This window comes from Puntigrus tetrazona, chromosome 15 (genome assembly GCF_018831695.1).
Source record: "Puntigrus tetrazona isolate hp1 chromosome 15, ASM1883169v1, whole genome shotgun sequence".
In the NCBI taxonomy this organism is placed as follows: Eukaryota; Metazoa; Chordata; class Actinopteri; order Cypriniformes; family Cyprinidae; genus Puntigrus; species Puntigrus tetrazona.
This window is the reverse complement of record NC_056713.1, coordinates 9297476-9320078: the sequence shown is the minus strand read 5'-3', so window position 1 is coordinate 9320078 and position 22603 is coordinate 9297476. Positions and strand designations below refer to the sequence as shown.

Here is a 22603-nt window from a genome sequence, read left to right as displayed (position 1 = left end):
AATCCATCAAGAAGCAAAGGTTTTAGTAATGCATTTGGTTTTGCAAGAAATTAACTGATGGAAGTGGATTATTGTATTTCATCAGCTGTTTGGAGTCTCATTCTGACGGCACCCATTCACATCCATTGGTGAGCAAGTGATGTAATGCTACATTTCTCCAAATCTGATTAAGAAACAAACTCATCCACATCTCGGATGGCCTGAGACTGAGCACGTTTTCAGTGAGTTTTTCGTTTTCAAAGAATAACTCACCTAAAGATTCTGTTATCGTGTCACGTCTAAAAAAACGGCGAAATATTTACTCTCACTAATTGGCGGCGTACGATCTCCATAATTGTGTGTGACTATATGCAGATTTCAGACTGCACACATGGCCTTGTGTACATAACGTGAATTAGAAACAGAGGTTTCAGAAGCCAGACTGAAGCCTCGCTTACTTCTCATTACAAAACAAACGAGACTCTCTGTATCGATTGGTGGACGTTTAAGTGGGTGGTTCTTGGTCAGAATACGCAACCATTTGCACCAGACTTTACGGCAATTGTCAAACGGTCTAGTTTTTGAAACCAGCTGGTTAAAAAGATCCCTTGATCGACTTCATCAGCTACTAAAGTGAATGTTTTTTTCCTAGCGCCGGCGTTATAGCACGTAGATGAGGCCACAGCACCATGTGGAATTATTTGAATGTGAGTAAGCAAGGCCCTGTCCCTCTAAAAAGGGACTTTTATATCACCATGAAACACATTATTGCATTCCTTCTCTTGCAATGACATACGAACTCGAAAATGTTCCATTTGCATTTAGTTTTACAACAACATGTCTCACCCAAACCTCGAAAATATGGGTTGTTTGATGGGCGTTCGCGAACATGAAATGTTCTATGGTAACGCGTCATGGTTTTTTTGGGGTTTTTTTGGGGGGGTGGTTGTTTGTTGTCGATATGTAGATTAATATCATATTGTTGTAATGCGAAACTATCATAGGTCGAAGCTGTTTTAGTTGTGGTCTAAACATAGGGCTTTTAAAGAAAGAAGGGTAAATGATGATGTGGTGAAACTGGCCGTGACTTCTGATTTAAAACCGAAGCTCGCGACTCCGTTTGCATTAAAACAGCCATGTTAGCTGTAACAGATGCTTTTACAGTTATTGCAAACGGCTAAACACAAACCGCACTAATATTAAAACCAGGCAGCTCTTCTTATGATGCAGCAGGCAAACTAATATTTGCCTTGGAATAGCTGTTGACCTAAGCGTACCATGTGTCGTACCTCACTTTTTCATCATGTGGTGACTTTACTCAAGTTTGGTTGACAAATCAATGAAACACCTCATTAAACCGCGAGCCGAACACTGACAGAAGTAGGTATTTGTTCATAGCGCAAAGTTTAACGACTCCAACAATATCCAAAGGCTAATATTCTAATTCCATATAAAATATATTAAAATGTTCAAAGATTTTGCTTTTTTGAGTCCAGTGTTTAAAGCAACACTGACTTAACTGTACAATATTAACATTTAAAATGTTAAACCCGGTCCGTGCGATCAGTTCTATTGTAATTATAATTTGATTTGTTGTTAATTGGTCATTTGAACTGTAGTGTGTTATTCTGTTACATTTCAATGTAAAATATTTAAAATGTACTGATTTGCAACATCATTGTTTTACGAATATGTAATAACAAGTATATTTAAACACATGGTTTCAATAGTTCTAATCATATATGTTTTAGGCGATACTCTTTAGCCACATTTTAAAGCAATAGAATTATGACAATAAATATATAAATGTAAATATATAAATGTGAGTAAGTCCTATTCTCTTTGTTTTTGTTCAGCTAATTTTATTTAATACCAATTTAAACTATAGTAAATCTCAGTCTAATTGAAAACAGCTTGCAGTTAAGTTCAATTAAGTACATCAAACAACAAGTACTCTTTTTAAAATATATATTCAAACGCATTAAAAGAATATTAAGTTGGTTGTATTGTATTAAAACATTTCAAATGATAACATTTTCTCCTGTTTTGACTGATTGATGTAATGCAAAGCGCAGCTTATAAAATTACAAAACGTCACCGGATGTCCTCCAGACCAGGCGGCGGCAGTAGAGAGGCGAGAAAAGTTGTCATATTACCTGTTTAGAAATGTATATAAAGGTGAACAGAGCTCATTGCGTGAACCTCAGACAAACTTTATTGAAACACCTTGGGACCGATAGCATCGTGGGCAGCGCTACGTTCGTCCCAAGTTCGAATCCCTTCCACATCTAAACTGTCCTATCATAAAACAAGCTTGTTGTACTTTACTCGGTAGCATATTTCGCCCTTTTTATGCTACAGACATCAATGACGGTTCAAATTGTAAATTACTGAAGAAACGTTTAATTTGCGACGCTCTTCGCTTATAGCGCATCTTATTCGCCCTACAGATTCGAATTTTGATTGCTTGCCGTTTCCCCCCGAACCACTGGCATGGAAATGCAATAACGCGCAACATAACGGGCTGTTTTGAACAAAAACAAGCTTTTCTCATTTACCGATCTCCCACTTGTCGACTATGTTTAGAAACGTTCCAGTTCTGCTACTTCCATCTTCCATATTAGCCCCGGAGAAGGCTCCAGAAACTGCGTTATATGGTTTCAGAGCGAGTCTTGACGTTCGGGGATGACTTCATCCGTTACCTTTACTTCGCGATAGTGATGTGAATAGCAGCATCCATGTGCTTTGTATCACATTATGAAAATGTCCTGAATGAAACCGCCGCGCTGACCCCTTACATCACTGAGCGCAGAACCGCCGCTGAGCAGTCCCACATGTGTGAGCCTTCAGAGACACACTTTGCAAAAAGCATTCAGAAAGAGGCATAATAAAACTGTTATTTATAGGACTCTAACAGACATGTAGTTTGTCTTGAACCGGCCCCAAACGGCCGATCGTTGCTGAAACACTTAGCGAGGAGCTCGACGCACACAGCACTCTCCACGCTCTCCGATCTAAACTTCCCTGCTTTTTTTTTTCCGCCACATGAAAGCTTGAAAGTATATTAAAAATTAGGCATATAACATTTTGCGGTCAAAGACGCAGAAAAATGTTCTTGGATTTTTTTTTTTTTTATGATGTCAGTGGGAAAAATCTACAACATCATTAAACGTATGAGAATATGAGGAGTATAATTTGTTAGGCCAAACTCTCAAGCATGGCAGACCGAAGTGTCTCGGACTCATTAAAACGTAAAAAAAAAAAATCATAATAAAAATCGAAAGGCTGGAATGTTGCGACATGCTAGCTGCAACTCAACGGCAAAGCATTAGAAATCTATCGCATTTATCATCTAACAAGGTGAATGTTAAATATCTTAAGTTAAATAAAGTGCAAAAGCGATAAATATTTTAATAAATATTTCATAAATATTTTACAGAAAATTAAATGTTATTTTTACTATTTTCCCTTGTTTCAAATACAATATTTTATTTCAAATTACTATTATTTTGTTAAGCAGTCGTAACCAGTTATTTGACCATATATATATATATATATATATATATATATATATATATATATATATATCTCCACTGTATATACTGTATATACTGTATATATATATATATATATATATATATATATATTTTTTTTTTTTTTTTTTCGCAGTCAACATGACAATATTGCAGGCACGAGGGTAAGCAATTAATGGCAGATTTTTCATTTTAGGGTAAACTGTCCCTTTAACATTTCGTTCGCGCTACGAACGGCCTAGATACTTCTGAAGTCAACCCAGCCGTCCGAACGCATCTCCTCCACCGACCACCATTCAAAAGCATCTCTGCGTTTTGTGAATTAAAAAGGTATCAAGCAACATCTAAATCACAAATACGCCCGTTTTATCACAGTAGATGTTTGGGCAGCATGAAATGGATAGGTTTCCCCCCCCGACGGCTCAGGCCGCTCTCCAGTCAATGACTTGTGACTGTGCAGATTCCTGCGGCGCCGTCAGCCAATCAGCGTCCGCATGACATCATTTCCCTCTGCGTTTATGGCCGGGGCGACCGCCGCTGAATGGGAACGCTAATGGATGGCTTTCTCCAGGTATTACGGACCTCCTGGATCTCTCCGAGCGGCCATTCAAGAAAACTCTGCAGACGGCCGACGGGACTCGACCGCAGTGCTCTGAGAAAGCTACATAAGCAAGAGTAATGGCCACAATCTTCTGAGTGCAAGTCGTGTCCTTGAAGACATTTACATCTGCCCATGCTTTTATCTAAAGCGACTCACAAAAGCGATTCGTCTCGAGCAGGAAATTGCATTAGAAGTGCGATGCTAAGTTTTAAAGTTGGTTAAAAAAATGTAAAGCATGCGTGAATACAAAGAAGAAAGTACGGCTAGTCCAGTTTATCTCGCAGCCCATGAAGGTTTCTTTCCTTTTATTACCATATATATATATATATATATATATAACTAAAACTATAAAGAAATGCTTGTTGAAAAATATAAATGTTGGCTGAAAGCGAAACGAATGAAAATATTACAAATAAAATGCGTTTCTCATTTTTATTTAGCTTTTTTAAAATACTGACAATAAAAGAAAGAAATATTAAATGCAAATAATATTAATAATAATAACAACAAATTGCAAAATCACACAACAAAAAGAAAATAGAAAAGTTATTATTCAAACTGTGATAGCGTATTTAAAAATGTACTTAACAACTTTTTTTTTTTATTAATTGATTATTATGTTTTTAACCAATTTGTACATATGGTTTACCTTTATCGTGAGCATAATATTTACATTTTTGAATATATATATATATATATATATATATATATATATATATATATATATATATATATATATATTTTTTTTTTTTTTTTTTTTTTTTTTTTTTTTTTAATTATGATCAAAACATAAGCAGTCATGCTTAGGATTTCTACAAAATAAATGATATGACTCGCTTTTTTTCCACATTGCGAAAGTTTAACATAAACTCAGTGATCCGTACGATTTCCTTTTGTTAAATACGACCACCAAATATCCCCTGACTTTATTTTAAGGCAGCAGAAAAGGTTCATACCGCCTTTACATCTGGGAAATTGTCTTAGGGACCAGGCAGCGGCTTTTTCGAAAAGGTCAGAAAATCTTGTGGACTTAGTCGTGTGTATTTTATGAACGGAAACAGAATGTCCTTAACATTTTTATTCTGTTCCTTTTCTGTTTTTATAACAATAACCGCTATTATAAAACAGATCGCTATTGTCTACGCTGCTTGATCAGCGCTGTCAAAAAAGAGGAAGAAACAGATTTGACAAGTTTAAAAGTGATAAATGCCCAATATTGGCCATCTAATGAGGGAGTTTCTTCTCCAGATTTGGAGAAATGCATGGAGAATGGGTGCCGTCAGAATGATAGTCCAAACAATCATGAAAACATCCCTTCTCAAGACATTCATTGATGGTGTGGCGTGGATTATTGTGATGTTTTTTATCAGCCATAGTAGACTCTTATTCTGACGGCACCCATTTACTACAGAGCATCCATTGGTGAACAAGTGCAATGCAGTGCTACGTTTTTCAGATTCTGATAAAGATATGGATGACCTAAGGGTATGTAAAAAAAAAAAAAAAGTTTTATTTTTGGGTGAACCGTTCCTTTAAAGATGGATTGAAATCAATGCATGAATTTTATATTTAGAATGTAACTGAAACAGCTTTCTTAAGACAACAACTACAAGAACAAAAATATATTTCATTAAATAAAAATGTAATAAATATTATTTTTTAATGAAAATAATTTTATTATTTATAACTGTTGGCCAGGTTTGCATACTAAACAAAATTATTAGTTTGTTTGCATTATATGTGCATTATTATTATTATTATTATTATTATTATTATTATTATTATTATTATTATTATTATTAAAGTTGAAATGTGTCTAAACGTGTGTCAGTGCATTAATGTTTTAAGTGCAAAAAAATAATAATAATAATAATAAAAGCATGCGTTCACAGCACTAGACCTACAGCCAGAGTATGAATGCAGACTTATAAAATGCTTCTTAGTAAATAAGATCAGACGGACTGCTGCGCGCGCTGCTGAACGCGTTTCAAGCAGCATATACTGCCACGCAGCGTCGCGAACCAGAAAGTGTGCGAGATCCTCTAGAACCGATGCTCAAGTCTGCCTTTGACCTTTGCTCACATATGCGCTACATTGCAGCGGGGTGGTTTTTTATTATTCTTTATTCTGCCTGACCTTCAAGATCAGATGTTTTATATTATTTCACTTAAATATTATTTTTGAACGCATTTACAGGTTTAGATTTATACGTGCATACTATATGTACTTTTATTTCTGTTCCAGCTAAATACTGATCTCTCTTGTGTTTGTTCTGTGTTCAAGGTGTCACCCAGAATACCTCATATCGCGAACATCCTCGGATCAGTAACAGAAACGTATTGAGAGCGCGATCAAAGGTAACCTATGACGCAGCCACCCCGCGGAGAAACTGAAGCGCGCGAGACGACGACGACGAGGAGGTGGAGGTGGGGGGGGGGGTGCCGTGACGTCACCGGAGTGACGCCATCACCGCCTATAAAACCCTGAGCCCAGATTGCTTTGAGAAAGAGTCGAGCTCGACACCTCCGGGAGTAAATGAAGCGCGGCGACCGACGCATCTAGACGAGCACCGACCTCCGAAGCAGCTTCACGATGATCATCTCGCGTCTGGTGGCTTGTGGACTTATTCTGACTCTCCTGTCGGTCAGCGCCGAGGCGAAGCCCCTAACGCCGGAGGAGCAGAGGGTGAGTGGGATGTCGAGACCAATTAGTCGAGCGGGTTAGGAGTCCGCGTAAAAGTCGACGAACTTGTTTTTAGTTCGAATCTTTCCTCGCCAGCATCCTCTTGAGCATCATTAGATAGCAGACACTTGTCCGGACGCAAGACTTCTTCGGAAAACTTCGCGTTTGTCTGTAATCTGTACCTCAACAGGTTCTCCTCAGGAACGAGGAATAGAGTTCGCGCTCTTTGGTAAAAGCGCTGCTTTTCGCTTTTTCTGCTTTCTACATGAACGTAAACCGTTCCAGGTGAAAGTCATCCGTTTTTATTTCAACAGATTAGCCTGTTAAAAGTAAACGAGTCAAATATCACGTAAACAGCAATAACGCGAAACAAATACACGAACTGCTAGCTTTCCGACCCTGTCACTCCACTCTGTCACTGAAGAGTTCCCCAGCAGCTCTTTAATGATCTCGACGCGTTCAATTACACGCTGAAGGACCGTTTTCGTGATTTGTTTATGAAGCTCCTGCTCAAGGAACTCCAACGGGACGCCCGAGTTTAGTCGGGTAACCCCTAAAACTCCCGAGAGCCCGTTCACAGCCGACCTCGAAGAGTTTTGAGAGCGGTGTGTTGTCTGTGTCCCTCAGAGCCTGCGGATGCTGCTGGGAGAGGAGCTGTCCGAGCTGCTGGCGTCCGGAGAGAGCCAGAGGAGCGTGGAGAACAGGGCCCGTCTGCTGAGGGACCTGCGCATGGACACTCGGGCCAAGGGCCCCTGGGCGAGGATCATGAACGATCAGCCCGGCTCGCGCAGACTCAAAGCGGGATCTAAGAAGGGAGGAACGACGGCCAGGAGCGGCTGCTTCGGACACAAGATGGACAGGATAGGGACCATGAGCGGCATGGGCTGCCAGCCGTCTCACTACCCGTCCGTCAACAACCTCTCATGGTGAGATCTTACGCGCTTGTACGTTTTTCTTGATGCATTTCTTTTACATTCATTTCAAATATTAATGCAATTAAATTTGTGCACGTGTATACAGGTATAAAATTCGAAGTATTTGCAGGATAATCTTTATATAAAATAAATATCAGGTACTTATTGTTACTTAGTTAAATATTTGTAGATATAATAATAAAATAATAATAACGTTATTATTTTGTTGTTATTATTTGTGGGTAAACTCTCTGGGAATTTAAAAAAAAAATGTGTCTGTTTATATAAAATTAATTATTATGTATAATGTAGAGATATGTGTGTATATATATATATATATATATATATATATATATATATATATATATATATATATATATATATATAAAGGTAAATACTCTTATTAATTATTAATTCAACTTTACAATTCCTCTGATATTTGATATAGGAAATTTTAGATATTTCTAGACATGTTTATTAATATTTCAAGTAATTTCATAATTTATTATTATGTATGCAATTATTTATAAACATGGTTGCATATCCTTTTGTGCCCTAGGTATGTTTATTACGTATAATTAATATTAATCACTAAATTCCTGGTTACAGTTTTTCGATGCAAAAGCCCTTCACCTGACATTATAAAAAGCGTTTTTATCAAAAGGGTGTTTACCGGTGCGTTAATAGTTACATATCAGTACCTAAACGCACCTAAGAGTGTGTGATTTCAGGAAAAAAAGTTTTTTTTTTTACTTCTGTAGCGTAGTATCTGCTTCTGACTGTGAGACGCGCTTAGAGACGGCCTCCGCTCGCCTGACTCCGCCTCTTTTTCTCTTCCAGAGCCAATCGCGGACGTCGTCGGTTTGGGACAGAACGGACACAGTCGCTCCTCCTCGGAGGAAAAACCTAAAGAATCGGACTGATGGTACGAAGCCACTACGGGAACCATTTGTGGGGGACAGTGAAACGTACAACTGAAATAAAACGATTAGATTTAATTCAAACAAAAATATGTACAAAATAAAAGAAACCCATGGCAGACGACGTGGATAAAAGCTGTATATTGTTGCTGCTGCTGCTGTACATTCATGTATTTCATTCTCGCATAAATGTATTTATGTTTAAAAACTATTTATATGTTTATAAAAGAGGTATTTATAAATATGAGTTTTATTTATGTAACATTTTGAAATGAATGCAAACTGCAGGTCAATTCTGTTTGTAACTATTTTGTCTCTAATAGTTGTAAATGTTTTAAGTCATTAAAAATGCACAAATGCAAAAAACAAAAATGTTTTGCCATTTAATTTTGTGTAAAAAGCATATATATATATATATATATATATATATATATATATATATATATATATATATATATATATACATACATATATATATAACACCATCCAAAAGATTATGTTTTGTGTAAAATTATATTTTATATATAATAAAATGTTATTTTTTCCTCATTTATTTAAACTTAATAAATTAAGTTTATGTGTATATATATATATATATATATATATATATATATTTATATATATATATATATATATATATATATATATATATTTCTACTAATTAAACATATTCTCTGTAATAAAAAAAAAACATTTTCTTAGAAACAAATACATAAAATCTATGTTGCTTTAAGGACAATTGGATAGAAATCTGGACAAAAGGAGATTTTCTTTCATAAAACGGAGCGCGTGAACCGAACATTTTCATTAATAAACCTGCTATAATGAATAAGCGAGACATTAGACGAGCGGTTAGCAGAATTTGAGCCGAAGTAGAAGAAAAGAGCCCAAGAACATTGCTTACTATTGAGCCGGAGCCACTAAGTGGACAAAACAGCAGATTTATTAATGAATTAGTGCTGTATCTACGGAGTGCTTTTAAAGGAGGATCACACAGGAGAAGAAAAAACTGTATTTTGTCCTTGAAAGCCGATTCGATGTGAGTCACGCCGGCTCGTTCGGCTCTATATATCGCGAAGAAAAAGATTTTTTTGACACGTGACCTCACTCCAGTCCAACGAATGAAGAGATACGTGATCTCTGATCTGATTTCTCAGCTTGTTTAGACACCAGACAGCTACAGAACTAGCTATTCGTAATTAAATACAACTTTTTATGTATGTAGCTATGTGATTAATCACTTTTACAGCCTCTCCATTTAAAATCAGGACTCACTTGCTGACTCATTTTTAGGAATAATACACGGATGAATGGATGAAAATGCACTTTATTTAATAGTTTGGGATCGGAACGAAAAAGAAAGGAAAAATTAAATTCACAGAGCAGGTGAATATGAGTTTTGCATGAATACACTGTGTAAAGTGATTTAGGCTGAATTTTCAGCATTGTTACAGTGTCGCATGATCCCTCAGAAATCATTCTAATATGCTGATATATTGGTATAAAATATTGTTAAAAATATAAAAATTAAAAATATAAAATTCTGAAAAAAATAATAATATATATATATATTTATTTATTTTTTTATTTTTATTTTTTTCAGAATTTATTTATTTTTTCAAGAATTTTGTGATCTTTATTGAAAAAAAAATGCTTATTGAAAAAAAAATACTGACCCTAAATTTTTCATGACCTGTAGTGCATACATACGAATATATACGTAAAGAGTTTATTTGATTTAAATTCTTTTAAATATTTTTATTCATTAACTCATTAGAACATTAAGTAAGGAGCATGTTCCATTAAGATATTTTGTACACGTCAAAACTAATTGTTTATTAGTCGTAAACTTCGTCTGGACAGCTTTAAATGTTTTATTTGGTTTATTCAAAGATTAAAGAATGAATCAAAGACCATCTTTCCAGCCGAGAAGGGTCTGAAGGTGCAGTACCTCTAAGCGCCTGCAGGGGGCCCCGCCCCGCCGCAGATCACGTGACACCGCTGCCGTCTGAAACGCAATGACCCCATCTTGTGGCCACGGACACCCTCCAGCAGAAAAGTCCTCTTTCAGGACACCTTTTTTTCACCCGTTGAAAGGATAGTTTACCAAAAAATTGAACAGGTCATCATTTCCTCAGCGTTATATCCCAGCAAACACATGAAGTTCCCCTAGCGTTAGTTTTTGGGTATTTAAAATAAATTAATAATGTTAGGGTGTTTTTAGGTTTTTTGCAACCATAAAATAACGTTCCCAGAACGTTGCAGGGTGGTTATTGTTAAATAACCTAAAAAATAACCTATTCATAACGTTCCCTCGTGGTTATTTTTAAGTCATATCTGCATTATAAAATAGCAATATATCAAAGAAGACATTTAATTTCTATATATATATATATATATATATATATATATATATATATATATATATATATATATATATATTTTTTTTTTTTTTTTTTTTTTTTTTTTTTTTTTTTTTTTTTTTGATATGACTGTGGCAAATGCTAGCCCTCTCTTTCGGTCTCACCTGTCTCAGACCTCAAATGCATGAAATACGAGCCTTTTTATTGTGTTTCTTATGTAAAGAAAAGAAAACGCCGTAAATCGAACGAGATGTTTTAACTTCGTTAATCTGCTGTACAGGGTTGCCAGGTTTTCGCAACAAAACCCTCTTCGTTGCTAAAAACTAACCCAATCGCGTTTCGAGGGGTCCCGTGTTAAAAGTCCCGCAATAAGCTCTATTTAATACGTTTCATTGGATAACTGTATGAAGATAGAAAACAGACAGACGGATGCAAATGGTGACTTAATAGCGTTGATTTATAGGAGGTAAATAAAACACCGGAAAAGGCACTTTGAAGTGAAAGAGGGAAAAAAGGCGTGTGCGCGTGCCTGAAATTGGTTTAATGCAGCATTTATTAAAATACAAAAAACCAAACCACGTTTTAAATTATTATATTAAGACAGGGTTAAGCATAGCGTGATAGCAGAAATCATAACTTTGTGGGTTTGTTTCGTCTTTATTTACTGCGCGCCCCTGATCTGCACGCGCACCGCTTTCACTTTTCTTCAAAGGAGAGGCGCGAGCTCGCGGAATTTAAAAATTAACGGTCATTTCCTTCAGACTCGATCCATTTATTAAATCATTGATAAAAAAAAAAATATTTATGAGAGTAAATATGATTTCGTTAGGATTTTCGTTAGGACCAGCTTTTTCACGGGTCAAAAAAATACTATCCTGCTCTACAAACTACATTTCAGTGGTAAAACATGAATGTTTGGTATTTTATAATTTATTTATTTTTTTTTATTATCTGTGAATAAATGAACCATACATTTCCAGATAGCAAGAGCAATTGGGCCAAATCTGGCTGATAGCTGCCACATTTGGCCAAACTTTCACCATATATGTTCTACCATGACTTGAGAATTGGAGGGAATTTTTTTTTTTTTGGGTGACCATATTTTTTTTAGGTATATGCTCCAGATGATGGCACACAAATATGAGCCATATGTGGCCTAGCGATGGCACACCAAGTAACATGTGAACTTATGGCTAACATTTGGCCTCTATTTGGAAAAACAGTGGCAGTCCACATCTCAGCCTATTCAACAATGCTATTGTTTGCTTTGTGTCTTTCCCTTATTCCTATTGGTGGATTAAACGTATCCGTTAGTTTTCACTCTACAACCAGTTTCAACGTCCGTTAAGGAGAAGATGGTATAGTGTATGGTACACTATACTAGTGCCAAAAATTGTACCGAACAAATAGTGTAATAGTGAATAAATCACTACTATTACATCTTGTAATTGCAATGCTTATGTTTTGCTCTCCTCAAACTCTCAAAACAGCCTTTTCATATTTTAGTAACGTGCTCTAATAGGGCATTATTAATGCCATTGTATAGCATTGGCTGTGATAGAATTTTTTATCCTTGTATTGAGTTTATTTGAAGGTAAAGTCATTAATAGTATATAAAAAGTTTATAAAAATTAAAAAAGCAATTGTAGGTTTTCTCTCCCTGATGTACCAAAAACGGATAGGTATAATTACACAACTAATGTTTTCATTCAAATGTTTTTCCATAAGCAATATGTCTATGCATGTCTAAGCCTATATATATATATATATATATATATATATATATATATATATATATATATATATATATATATACAGGTCCTTCTCAAAAAATTTGCATATTGTGATAAAGTTCATTATTTTCTTCAATGTACTGATAAACATTAGACTTTCATAAATTTTAGATTCATTACACACAACTGAAGTAGTTCAAGCCTTTTATTGTTTTAATATTGATGATTTTGGCATACAGCTCATGAAAACCCAACATTTCTATTTCAAAAAATTAGCATACAACTAATTAACTCTAAACACCTACAAAAGATTCCTGAGGCTTTTAAAAACTCCCAGCCTGGTTCATTACTCAAAACCGCAATCATGAGTAAGACTTTTTTTTTTTGTATTAAAAACACTTGTTTTATTGGTCGGATGAAATATGCTAATTTTTTGAGATTTGATTAGAATTTTTGGTTTTCATGAGCTGTATGCCAAAATCATCAATATTAAAACAATAAAAGGCTTGAACTAATTCAGTTGTGTGTAATGAATCAAAAATATATGAAAGTCTAATGTTTATCAGTACATTGAAGAAAATAATGAACTTTATCACAATATGCAAATTTTTTGAGAAGGACCTGTGTGTGTATATATATATATATATTATTGCTTAGTTGGGGCACTTAATTTATAGTGATTATCGTCGATTTGATTACAGAGATCCTATTGAAACTGGGCTGATCTAGACAACAATGTTTCTGGATTCATAAATGTAATGCCTCTAGCTAAAAAAGAGTGTTTAATCTTGTCATTATATATTACCGACACTCTATTCTGTAATATTTTATACTGTTCAGTACTTTGACACAATATGTATTGTTAAAAGCGCTTTATAAATAAAGGTGACTGATTTGATTGATTGATTATCACTCATCTGAATACAGAATAGCACACATAGGGTTAAATAATGGCTTTGGGTTTATCAGCCACATGTGGGCCACATGAGGGCCGTCAGCTCTTTATAGATCTCATATAAATACTATGTAAGGTCCATATATCAGCCATATCTGTTTTTATTATTTGTCTGGGTTGTGTTATGGCACCGCTTCGGTTCAGTTCTGGCTAAAAAGAGGTGGACTGGTTTTGGGCCGGCTTACATGAACTAATCTGGGCAACACTTTATCTGTTGACATGAGCAAGATCCATGCCAAAGGAAATTTTTCTGAATGGGTTGTGCTGAAGTCGTTTTATTTGGTGCTGAAGAAATGTAAAATGAACATGAAGCAAGTTGTTTTGTTTTTGTGACCAAACCCTAAACCCTAAGACTTGTTTGAGTTTGACTTTATTTGCAAACTTTACATCACGGACATATAAATACAGAATTATAATTTTTTTTAACATCCTAATTGTGAGAAAGTCGTGGTTAACTTTTAAAAAAAAAATGATGTGTGACAAATTTCTGCCAACTGATATTATTACATATAAACTGATAATTGCAAAATATAAACTTAGAACTGTGAAATATAAACTCATTTTTGTGAGATATAAACCCAGAACTGGTGGATATAAATTCATAATTGCAAGATATAAAGTAATTTGCAATATATAAACTCATAACTGTAAGTTATAAACTTATATTTGCAAATTATAAACTCATTATTGCGAGATATAAACTTATGTTTATGAGATATAAACGTATATTTCTGAGATATAAATTCATAATTGCGAGATATATACTTCTACTTGTGAGATATAAACTCATATTTGTAATATATAAACTCAGAATTGCAAGATATAACCTCGTATTTGCAATATATAAACTCATAATTGTAAGATATAAACTTATATTTGCAAGATATCAATCAATCAATCAATCATTTTTATATATGTTTAACAACACATGTTGTATCAAAGCACAGAACAGTATAAAGTAGAAGTATACATTCAAGATATAAACTCAACTGTGAGATATAAACTCATAATTGCGAGATATAACTTCAGAACTATAAGATATACATTTATATTTGCGAGATATAAACTCATAACTGTGAGATATAAACTCATATTTACAATATATAAAGTCATTTATATGCCGCCTCTCACTGCGGGCAACACCAGAGTAGTGAAGAGTCCAGCTCCTTTCGAGGAGATGGGTTCCAGAGCCCAAGCTGCGCGTGGAGGTGAGCCCGACTATCTCTAGCCGGTATCTCTCTACCTCCCGCAACAACTCAGGCTCCTTCCCCCCCAGAGAGGTGACGTTCCATGTCCCTAGAACCAGATTCTGTGTCCAGGCGTTGGGTTGCCGATGTCCCCGCATTCGACTGCCACCCAAACCACAAGGCACCGGCCCCTTACGGTCTCTCCTGCAGGTGGTGGGCCCATGGGAGGATGTTTCGGGCTGAGCCTGGCCGGGTCCCGTGGGGCAAGACCCGGCCACCAGGCGCTCGCATGCCGGCCCCAGCCCCAGACCTGGCTTCATGACAGAGCCCCGGCTGCGCCGTACCGGGCGACGATGCGACTCTATTATTATTGTTATCCATAAGGGGTGGGGTGGACCGCTCTAGGACCTGTTTGCCTTGGGTGACCCTACCAGGAGCATATAGTCCCAGGCTCCTAGGGTCATTCAGGCACTCAAACCCCTCCACCATGTTAAGGTGGCGATCCTAGGAGGGGATGTATAAACTTATGTTTAGGAAATATAAACTTATATTTGTGAGATATGAATTCATAACTGCAAGATATATACTTATATTTGCGAGACATAAACATAAAGAACTGCGATATATAAACTTGTATTTGAAACATTTGAACTCATTTGTAATATATATTCATATTTGTAATATATAAACTCATATTTGTAATATATAAACTCATAACTGTGAGATATGAACCCATCATATATAATTATATTTGTGAGATAAACTCATAGTTGTAATATATAACCTCAGAACTATAAGATATACATTTATATTTCATATATTTCATATATATTACATTTATATTATAAGATATAAATGAATAATTGAGAGGTTTAAATGAATATATATGAATATATGATATAGAGTCATATTTGCGAGATATGAACTGTGAAAACCATAAATGTGAATGCAGTCAGAAAATTCAAGTTAAGGTTAAATTTAAAAAAAAGAAAAAAAGAAGAACAAAACATTTATCAATCTAAAATACACATTTTACAAAAAATGGCCCATTTTACTGAGTTCATCCTAATGAAACTAATGATGATATTTAAACAAAAAAAGCGTCAAATTCATTAATTAAATAATTTCCAATTGTGCATTGCTAATTCCTATTCAGACACCCGCTTTTCCACGTTTAACTAGATACGCGTCGAGGTAAATGTCAAACTTTCTTTTTATTAGACATGAACGTGATCGTACCATTACGTCGAGAATCACTGAATCAACGCGAACTGTTCAAAGGAACCGTTTGCGGAAACGAATCGGACCTCAGCGTCATTTGTCTCGGTGGGCGGGGCTTCTGTGGACTTACTAAAAGCGTACGCGAGCGCTCTTTTCTGTCCTGTACCGAGAACCACGTGTGACTGAACGGTTTTTCACCTGCGCCACTCTCCCGTTATCAGCTTTACTGTAAAAACCAGTCTTCAGTCATGGTCAAGCTTGCAAAGGTAAGACATTCCGTAACAATGCAGCGCTCATGTTTAAATAGAAACGGTCAAAACGCGAAATGTTTCGTTTTTGTCGCGCCCGGTGAGGAGGCCCACGTGTGTAACACATGTATTTAGACCAAATGCGTTTCATAGCCTTTTAAACGCGAGCTTCGAAGAGTGCAGATTATTTTTAATGTCTAACGGTGGCGCCTAAAATCAGCTAATTTCATGTAACATCCGTTTTTTTATGGTCGTTCGTTTAACACGGGCTTACCACGCTTCTCCTTTACATTTAGGCCTCTGCTGACACTCTCAAAGCCTCCTTGTTTTTGTACGTGTTTAACGTGTTTTGTGGCGCTATAAAATCGACCTTCTTGATTAGCGCTATTTCTTTAGGTTTGTGGAGTCGCGCGGTTTCGCGCTAAATCGCGTTTTCGCCATGTGTGCGGCGTAGCAGCGTTAGCTCGAAGCTAAGCGCCTCCATTTTGACTCTTTGAAGCGAACGAGCGGACATTTAGCACGCTGCGTTAAACTGCGTCGCGGCGTCGTTTCGGCGTATTTGATAAGTGCAGCTCTCGCACATCGAAATCGTGCATGTGTTTTGTTGAAGTAGCATGCTGGATAGCGTAGCAAGCATGTGGGCTTTCCACGTGTAACGTGAACCCCACGTGGGTTCGTCCACGCGGGGACCTCCACGCGCGTTGCTGTGGATTTTAAATAGTCGCGTTGCGTCTAGAACTCTTAAAAGCTTTTTATTATTTATCATTTAGCCTTTTTAACGGAGCTTGTATGCATGTAACTACTTATTTAATTTAACAAGTCTAGCAAAAAGTGTGCTTTGACTAGAATTGTCACAAGCAAGATTTTTTTTTTACGTAAGTTCGTGTAGAGGTGGAATTATACAGAAACTAAATATTTCATATGGTTATACTTTTCGTGCTCTTTAACGCGTTTCAATAGAAAAGCGATCAGATGGTGTTTGATTTGACCACGCCTCCAAACATTTCTCATACAAGCCCTGAAGAGATGTATGGTTTTTTTCTTAACTGATTGAACGCAGTGGGTTTTTTTGTACATAGCATTTATTTTAATTGCACTTAACTACAAATAATGTTATTTTATTTTTTAAATTGCACTTCAGAAATAATGCCATAAACAATATACATGCGTAACCTATTTAAAGATTAAGCTTAAATAAGTGAAAATAAAGTGAGTGAATTTTTACTAACCTTTACATTTTGTTTGTTTCGGACAAATGGGAAAACTAGGATAAATTGCAAACGAGTCGCATTTATTATGAATCTAATTAAAGTGAAACCGAGTTGTTTTAAAGGCACAGCGCATTTAAGGTGGACGCTCCATGTTTAAGAAAATGATCAGCCTCCGCATAATTGCAAGACCTTCAACGCATCGACCTCTTGATGTTTGCAGGCAGCTAAAAAACAAGCGCCTCCGAAGAAAAAGGCCCCTCCGCCTCCCAAGGAAGTGGAAGAATCCGGTGACGAGGACGAGATCGAGGATGAAGATGAAGAAGAGGTGAGAAAACGATCTGTAAATGAATGCTCCTTGGTCGTAGTGGTTTTAAACGGTGGTGTTGTTTGAATTTCGATCTCAATTTTCAGGCTCCACCGGTTAAAGCTGTAGCAAAGAAGAAAGCGACTCGGCAAAGGCAGTTAAAAACGGAAAGGCTGCTGCCAAACAGGAGATTGAAGAAGAGGACGAGGATGATGATGATGATGATGAGGACGACGATGAAGAAGAATCTGGTAGGAGTTGTATATCTCTCATTTCTGTATTCATATTCTGAAGATCATTTTAAAATTTCTTGGTTCTCTCCAATAGAAGAGGAAGCTCCTCCCCCAAAGAAGAAAACTCCCGCAAAGACGCCCGCCAAGGCAACTCCTGCCAAGAAAGTAGCATCTGCCAAGAAGGCGGCACCACCACCACCTCCTGAGTCTGAGGAGGAAGAGGAAGACGACGGTAAGCAAGTGCTTCGGGTTGGAGCATCTTCATAAGTGCCTTGACTGTTTCTAACAACTCTTTGCTGTCTTTTACAGAAGAAGAATCTGAGGAAGAGCTGCCTCCACCTCCTAAAAAGACTCCTGCCAAAGCTGCAAACAAAGCCGCACCTGCAGCCAAAGCACCTGCTGCAGAAGAGGAGGAGGAGTCTGAGGAGGAAGATGATGAAGATGAGGATGAGGGTGTGTGTTTAATCCAGAGTGCTCGATTCTGTAAACTGGTTTGCATTTTCTGTAACTTGCGTGTTTTGTCCTGCTTCAGAAGAGGAAATGGACACAACTCCAGCACCCAAAAAGGCAGGAATGGTGAAGGCAAAGGAGGAATCAGAAGAGGAGGAATCAGAAGAAGAAGAGGAGGAGGATGATGATGATGACGACGACGATGAGGAAGAAGAGGAAAAGGATGGTATGTTGTGTTTTGTTTTTTGGTTCTGTCAGGATTTGCTCAGTGAGAAATTGGCGCAGAAAAGGCGTGGAGACAGTAATTTTTGTGCCTGACTTGAAGTTTTTATTAAGCTCTGCAGCACTGGCCACTTCCAAATAGTTTATTCTCTTTCCTGGTTTTGCTCTACAGAAGCCCCAGTAACTCCAGCAAAAAGGAAAGCCGAGACCAAAAAGGAGCAGGGAACGCCGCCTGCTAAGAAAACTAAAACCGACGGTGCAAGTGAGACTTCAGTTCTATACGTTTCTGTGCATTGAACTACATATGATGACTTAATGGGACTTAATACTGAAATATGTGATGTCACCTTATTAATTCTGATGCTGGTTTAAAGGGGGAAAGCTTACTTTTTGTCTTGGTTTGGTGGACTAACTTTTTTTTTTCTTTTGCGTTTTCAGGTTTTAGTCTCTTTGTGGGCAACTTGAACTGTAATAAAGATTACGATGAAATTAAGGCAGCACTCGCAAAGTTTTTCTCAAAGGAGGGCCTTGAAACTCTGGACGTCCGACTTGGCGGATCCAAGTAAGGGGAAAAAATGGTCTCTTCAAGTTGTGTGTGTGTAAGACTTTTGATTTGACACCTTTTGTACTGTTTGTTTTGAAGGAAATTTGGCTACGTTGACTTCGCAACCGAGGAAGAGATGCAGAAGGCTTTGGAGCTCAGTGGCAGAAAGCTGATGGGTCAAGCGTTGAACATCGACAAAGCCAAAGTCAAAGAATCCGGCAATGATTACAAAAAAGGTAAAATTCTCAGAGCTGCCGCTTTCAGCGTGAATCCAACCTGAAATGAGGACACCTTTTCACTTCCCTGAACACTCGTGTGGGTTTTAAAGATAGTCAAGTGCTGATCTGGAGCCATCACAAATATAACGCATCTTGCATTGCCAACACATGCCAACTTTTTTTTTTTTTTTTCTGTCTCCTTTCTTTCCCCTCAGAGAAAGATTTACGCACTTTGTTCATAAAGAACCTGCCGTACTCCATCACGCAGGAGGAGCTGAAGGAAGTCTTTGACGAGGCTGTTGAAATCAGGATACCGACGTGCCGGGAATCTGGTTCAGGCAGAGGGTAAGACGAAGCCGTGGCTGTTTGACCTTTTTTTTTTAAAAAAAATTACAATTGGATGAAGCCCTTAACTGACATCTATTGGGGTACAGAATCGCCTATCTTGAATTCAAGTCAGAGGCAATCGCAGAGAAGGCAATGGAGGAGGCGCAAGGGGCAGATGTTCAGGGTCGTTCTATCATCATAGACTTCACTGGAGAAAAGAGCCAGAAGGGCGGCAGAGGTGAGTAACGGTGACGTATCTGGCCAGGCTTGTTTTCCGTTAGTCTGACTTTTTTGACCCAGACCAACTAACTGAAATAAACCTGGCATATTTGAAGTGTTTCATGGGGACCGGCCCCCTGTTTTAGGTGAACGTTAACGGTGCTCTTTTCTTATTTTAGTTGCTGGTGCTTCTGCAAGCAAAGTACTGGTCGTAAACAACCTATCGTTCAGTGCGTCTGAAGAGTCCCTCCAGAGTGTGTTTGAGAAGGCCGTGTCCGTCAAAATACCAAATGTCAACGGCAGAGCAAAGGGGTGAGTCTGTCGATCCAGTGCATTTTAATGTGCAGACAGGAATTGGTTGAATTGATTCAGATTCTAAATCCGTGACGTCATTTGGAATAATGTTCAGTTTCTGTGAAGTTATGAAGTCTCCTAGAATGAATGGTTGTCTGATTCCACACGGTTAAGGGTTTCTTTTGAAGAACAATGAAGATTTTTAGCTTCCTTGATTTGTGGAATCAGCTGAATGCTGTGCTGTTCATTTTAAAACTATTTGCAACAATTTTCTTACTTACCGAATCCTTTTATTGGATTAAATGAAGTCCAATTGAATTGCTTTGGTGTTTTAGCTGTGCTGCCTTTTTATGGACTTTGCGTTGGCCTAATGTTGTGTTTGTTTGTGTAGATATGCGTTCGTACATTTTGAGAGCGTGGAGGATGCCAAGGAGGCGCTGGAGAACTGCAACAACACAGAAATCGAGGGCAGAAGTATCAGATTAGAGTTTAGTCTGAGCGATAGAGATCGAATGGGAGGAAGAGGAGGCTCTGGTTAGTAGCTCACTACTTAAACCCATACATATATCTCTGTGTCTCTCTCTCACTCAAATACTAGTTACTGACTGCTTCCGTCTCTTTGCAGGACCTTTAAAAACCCTGTTTGTCAAAGGCCTGTCAGAAGACACCACAGATCAGTCTCTGAAAGAGGCTTTCGATGGATCCACCAATGCCAAAATAGTCACAGACAGAGATACCGGATCATCAAAAGGGTACGGCTGTGTCTGATACTTCCGCTTTGCTTCTCATGAGCTTCTTCGTCAATCCAGTGGCGCTGCATGGGTTTGCACGACAAGTAGAGTAACATTTAGTTGAATGGGTTTCACCAGTATAGGGACGTACACGTATCTGATGAGAGGCATTCTATTCAGTAGTAGCTGCTGCTTTTGTCCTTGATGTCTGTTTAATGCCGTGTCGCCTTCTTTCAGGTTTGGCTTTGTATACTTCGATAGCGAAGAGGACTGCAAGGCGGCCAAAGAGGCCATGGATGACGGAGAGGTAGACGGAAACAAAATCACACTGGACTTTGCCAAGCCCAAGGGTGAGGGCGGCCGAGGAGGTGGCAGGGGCGGCCGAGGAGGCTTCGGTGGTGGTTTCGGAGGACGGGGTGGACGTGGCGGACGGGGTGGTTACGGAGGCCGAGGAGGCGGCAGGGGCGGCGGCTTCAGGGGAGGACGTGGAGGAAGGGGCGGCGGCGGTGGCTTCAGAGGAGGACGAGGCGGTAGGTGTCGGTCTAGTTATGAATTTATAGGCGGCTACATAAAGTACAATACTGTTCACGTGTACGCCATTTTTAATTTTTTTTTTGTAGTAATTGTGCATGTGCTTGGGTCTATATCTGTAAATTTGATCATTTTAATACACTTAAAGTAATTTCTGATACTAAAGCTACAATTTGAATGTAAACGTTTCAATTGGGCATATTTTCTTAAGATCTATTGGTTAATATTTTATTTTAGCTATTATGAAAACTAATTGTTATATGGCTACTTGAACTTTGGTTTAGTTATGGTGCCAATTAAGCATTACACCTGTTAACAATTATCCAATTAAGTCTATTTTTAATTAAATCTGGTTCCATTCTTACTAAATGTAGTGATTTTTCTCATTACTAATGGCAGTGTTTTTATATTTGTCTCTTCAGGTGGACGAGGTGGATTTGGAGACAAACCACAAGGAAAGAAGATTACTTTTGATTAAAGTCTAACTGAACTGTTTCCATTTGCTTAAATCCACATTGTCAGAGCGTTTCTAGGACATTCCAGAAAGCATCAGTAACTGTACAGTGCACCCCCTCCCCAAACCCTCGTTCCACTTTCTTTCTTTTTTTTTTTTAACTGTGCGAGTTCTGAAACGTCCCAACCATCTACGTGAAAATTAAATGTGAATGTTGTAACTATGCTCTGCTGGTTTAGGTACATGTTGTACATGCGACAGTTTGTTGGTTTAATTTTTTTATTTTCCTTTTTTTGTTATGGTGTGCATCTCTCCCCTTCCATCCCTCCTACGTTTTATTTAATTTTCACATTTCTTTTTAAGTTTGCTTTAGGTGCAAGTTTAATGTGCAGTACCTTTTTAATGTGCAAAGCATATTGTAACATATACATGGAATTGACGCCTGTTTAGTATTTAGAGATGTAAATCTATTTGAAACTTATGAATGAGATTTAAGATGGCTAACAAGCGTGTTGTACGGCTAATGTCA

General features: G+C 37.4%; 2 protein-coding genes across 2 annotated transcripts in view; both read left to right on the top strand.

Moving 5' to 3' along the window:
- Positions 1-6622: 6622 nt before the first annotated feature.
- Positions 6623-8993, top strand: nppc (natriuretic peptide C). The gene is made up of 3 exons (XM_043258365.1): positions 6623-6798; positions 7423-7721; positions 8550-8993. Coding segments are annotated over exons 1-3 (393 nt in total). The 5' UTR covers positions 6623-6705; the 3' UTR covers positions 8551-8993.
- A 7212-nt stretch (positions 8994-16205) lies between these two features.
- Positions 16206-22603, top strand: part of ncl (nucleolin) — a 6773-nt gene continuing 375 nt past the window's right edge. The window contains 17 exon segments of the mRNA XM_043259001.1: positions 16206-16354; positions 17768-17872; positions 17959-17995; positions 17998-18102; positions 18179-18316; positions 18394-18537; positions 18617-18760; positions 18929-19018; positions 19195-19318; positions 19400-19536; positions 19734-19863; positions 19953-20083; positions 20244-20376; positions 20750-20892; positions 20984-21110; positions 21327-21619; positions 22043-22603. The exon segment at positions 22043-22603 is cut by the window's right edge and continues 375 nt beyond it. Of these exon segments, the coding sequence (XP_043114936.1) occupies positions 16337-16354; positions 17768-17872; positions 17959-17995; positions 17998-18102; positions 18179-18316; positions 18394-18537; positions 18617-18760; positions 18929-19018; positions 19195-19318; positions 19400-19536; positions 19734-19863; positions 19953-20083; positions 20244-20376; positions 20750-20892; positions 20984-21110; positions 21327-21619; positions 22043-22098 (2055 nt within the window). The 5' untranslated portion in view covers positions 16206-16336 and the 3' untranslated portion in view covers positions 22099-22603.

Excerpts from the sequence above, each read along its gene's own strand:
- nppc (XM_043258365.1), top strand. The coding sequence starts at position 6,706 with ATGATCATCTCGCGTCTGGTGGCTTGTGGACTTATTCTGACTCTCCTG. Across the intron at positions 6,799-7,422 it reads TAACGCCGGAGGAGCAGAGG|AGCCTGCGGATGCTGCTGGG; the intron begins GTGAGTGGGATG and ends TGTGTCCCTCAG.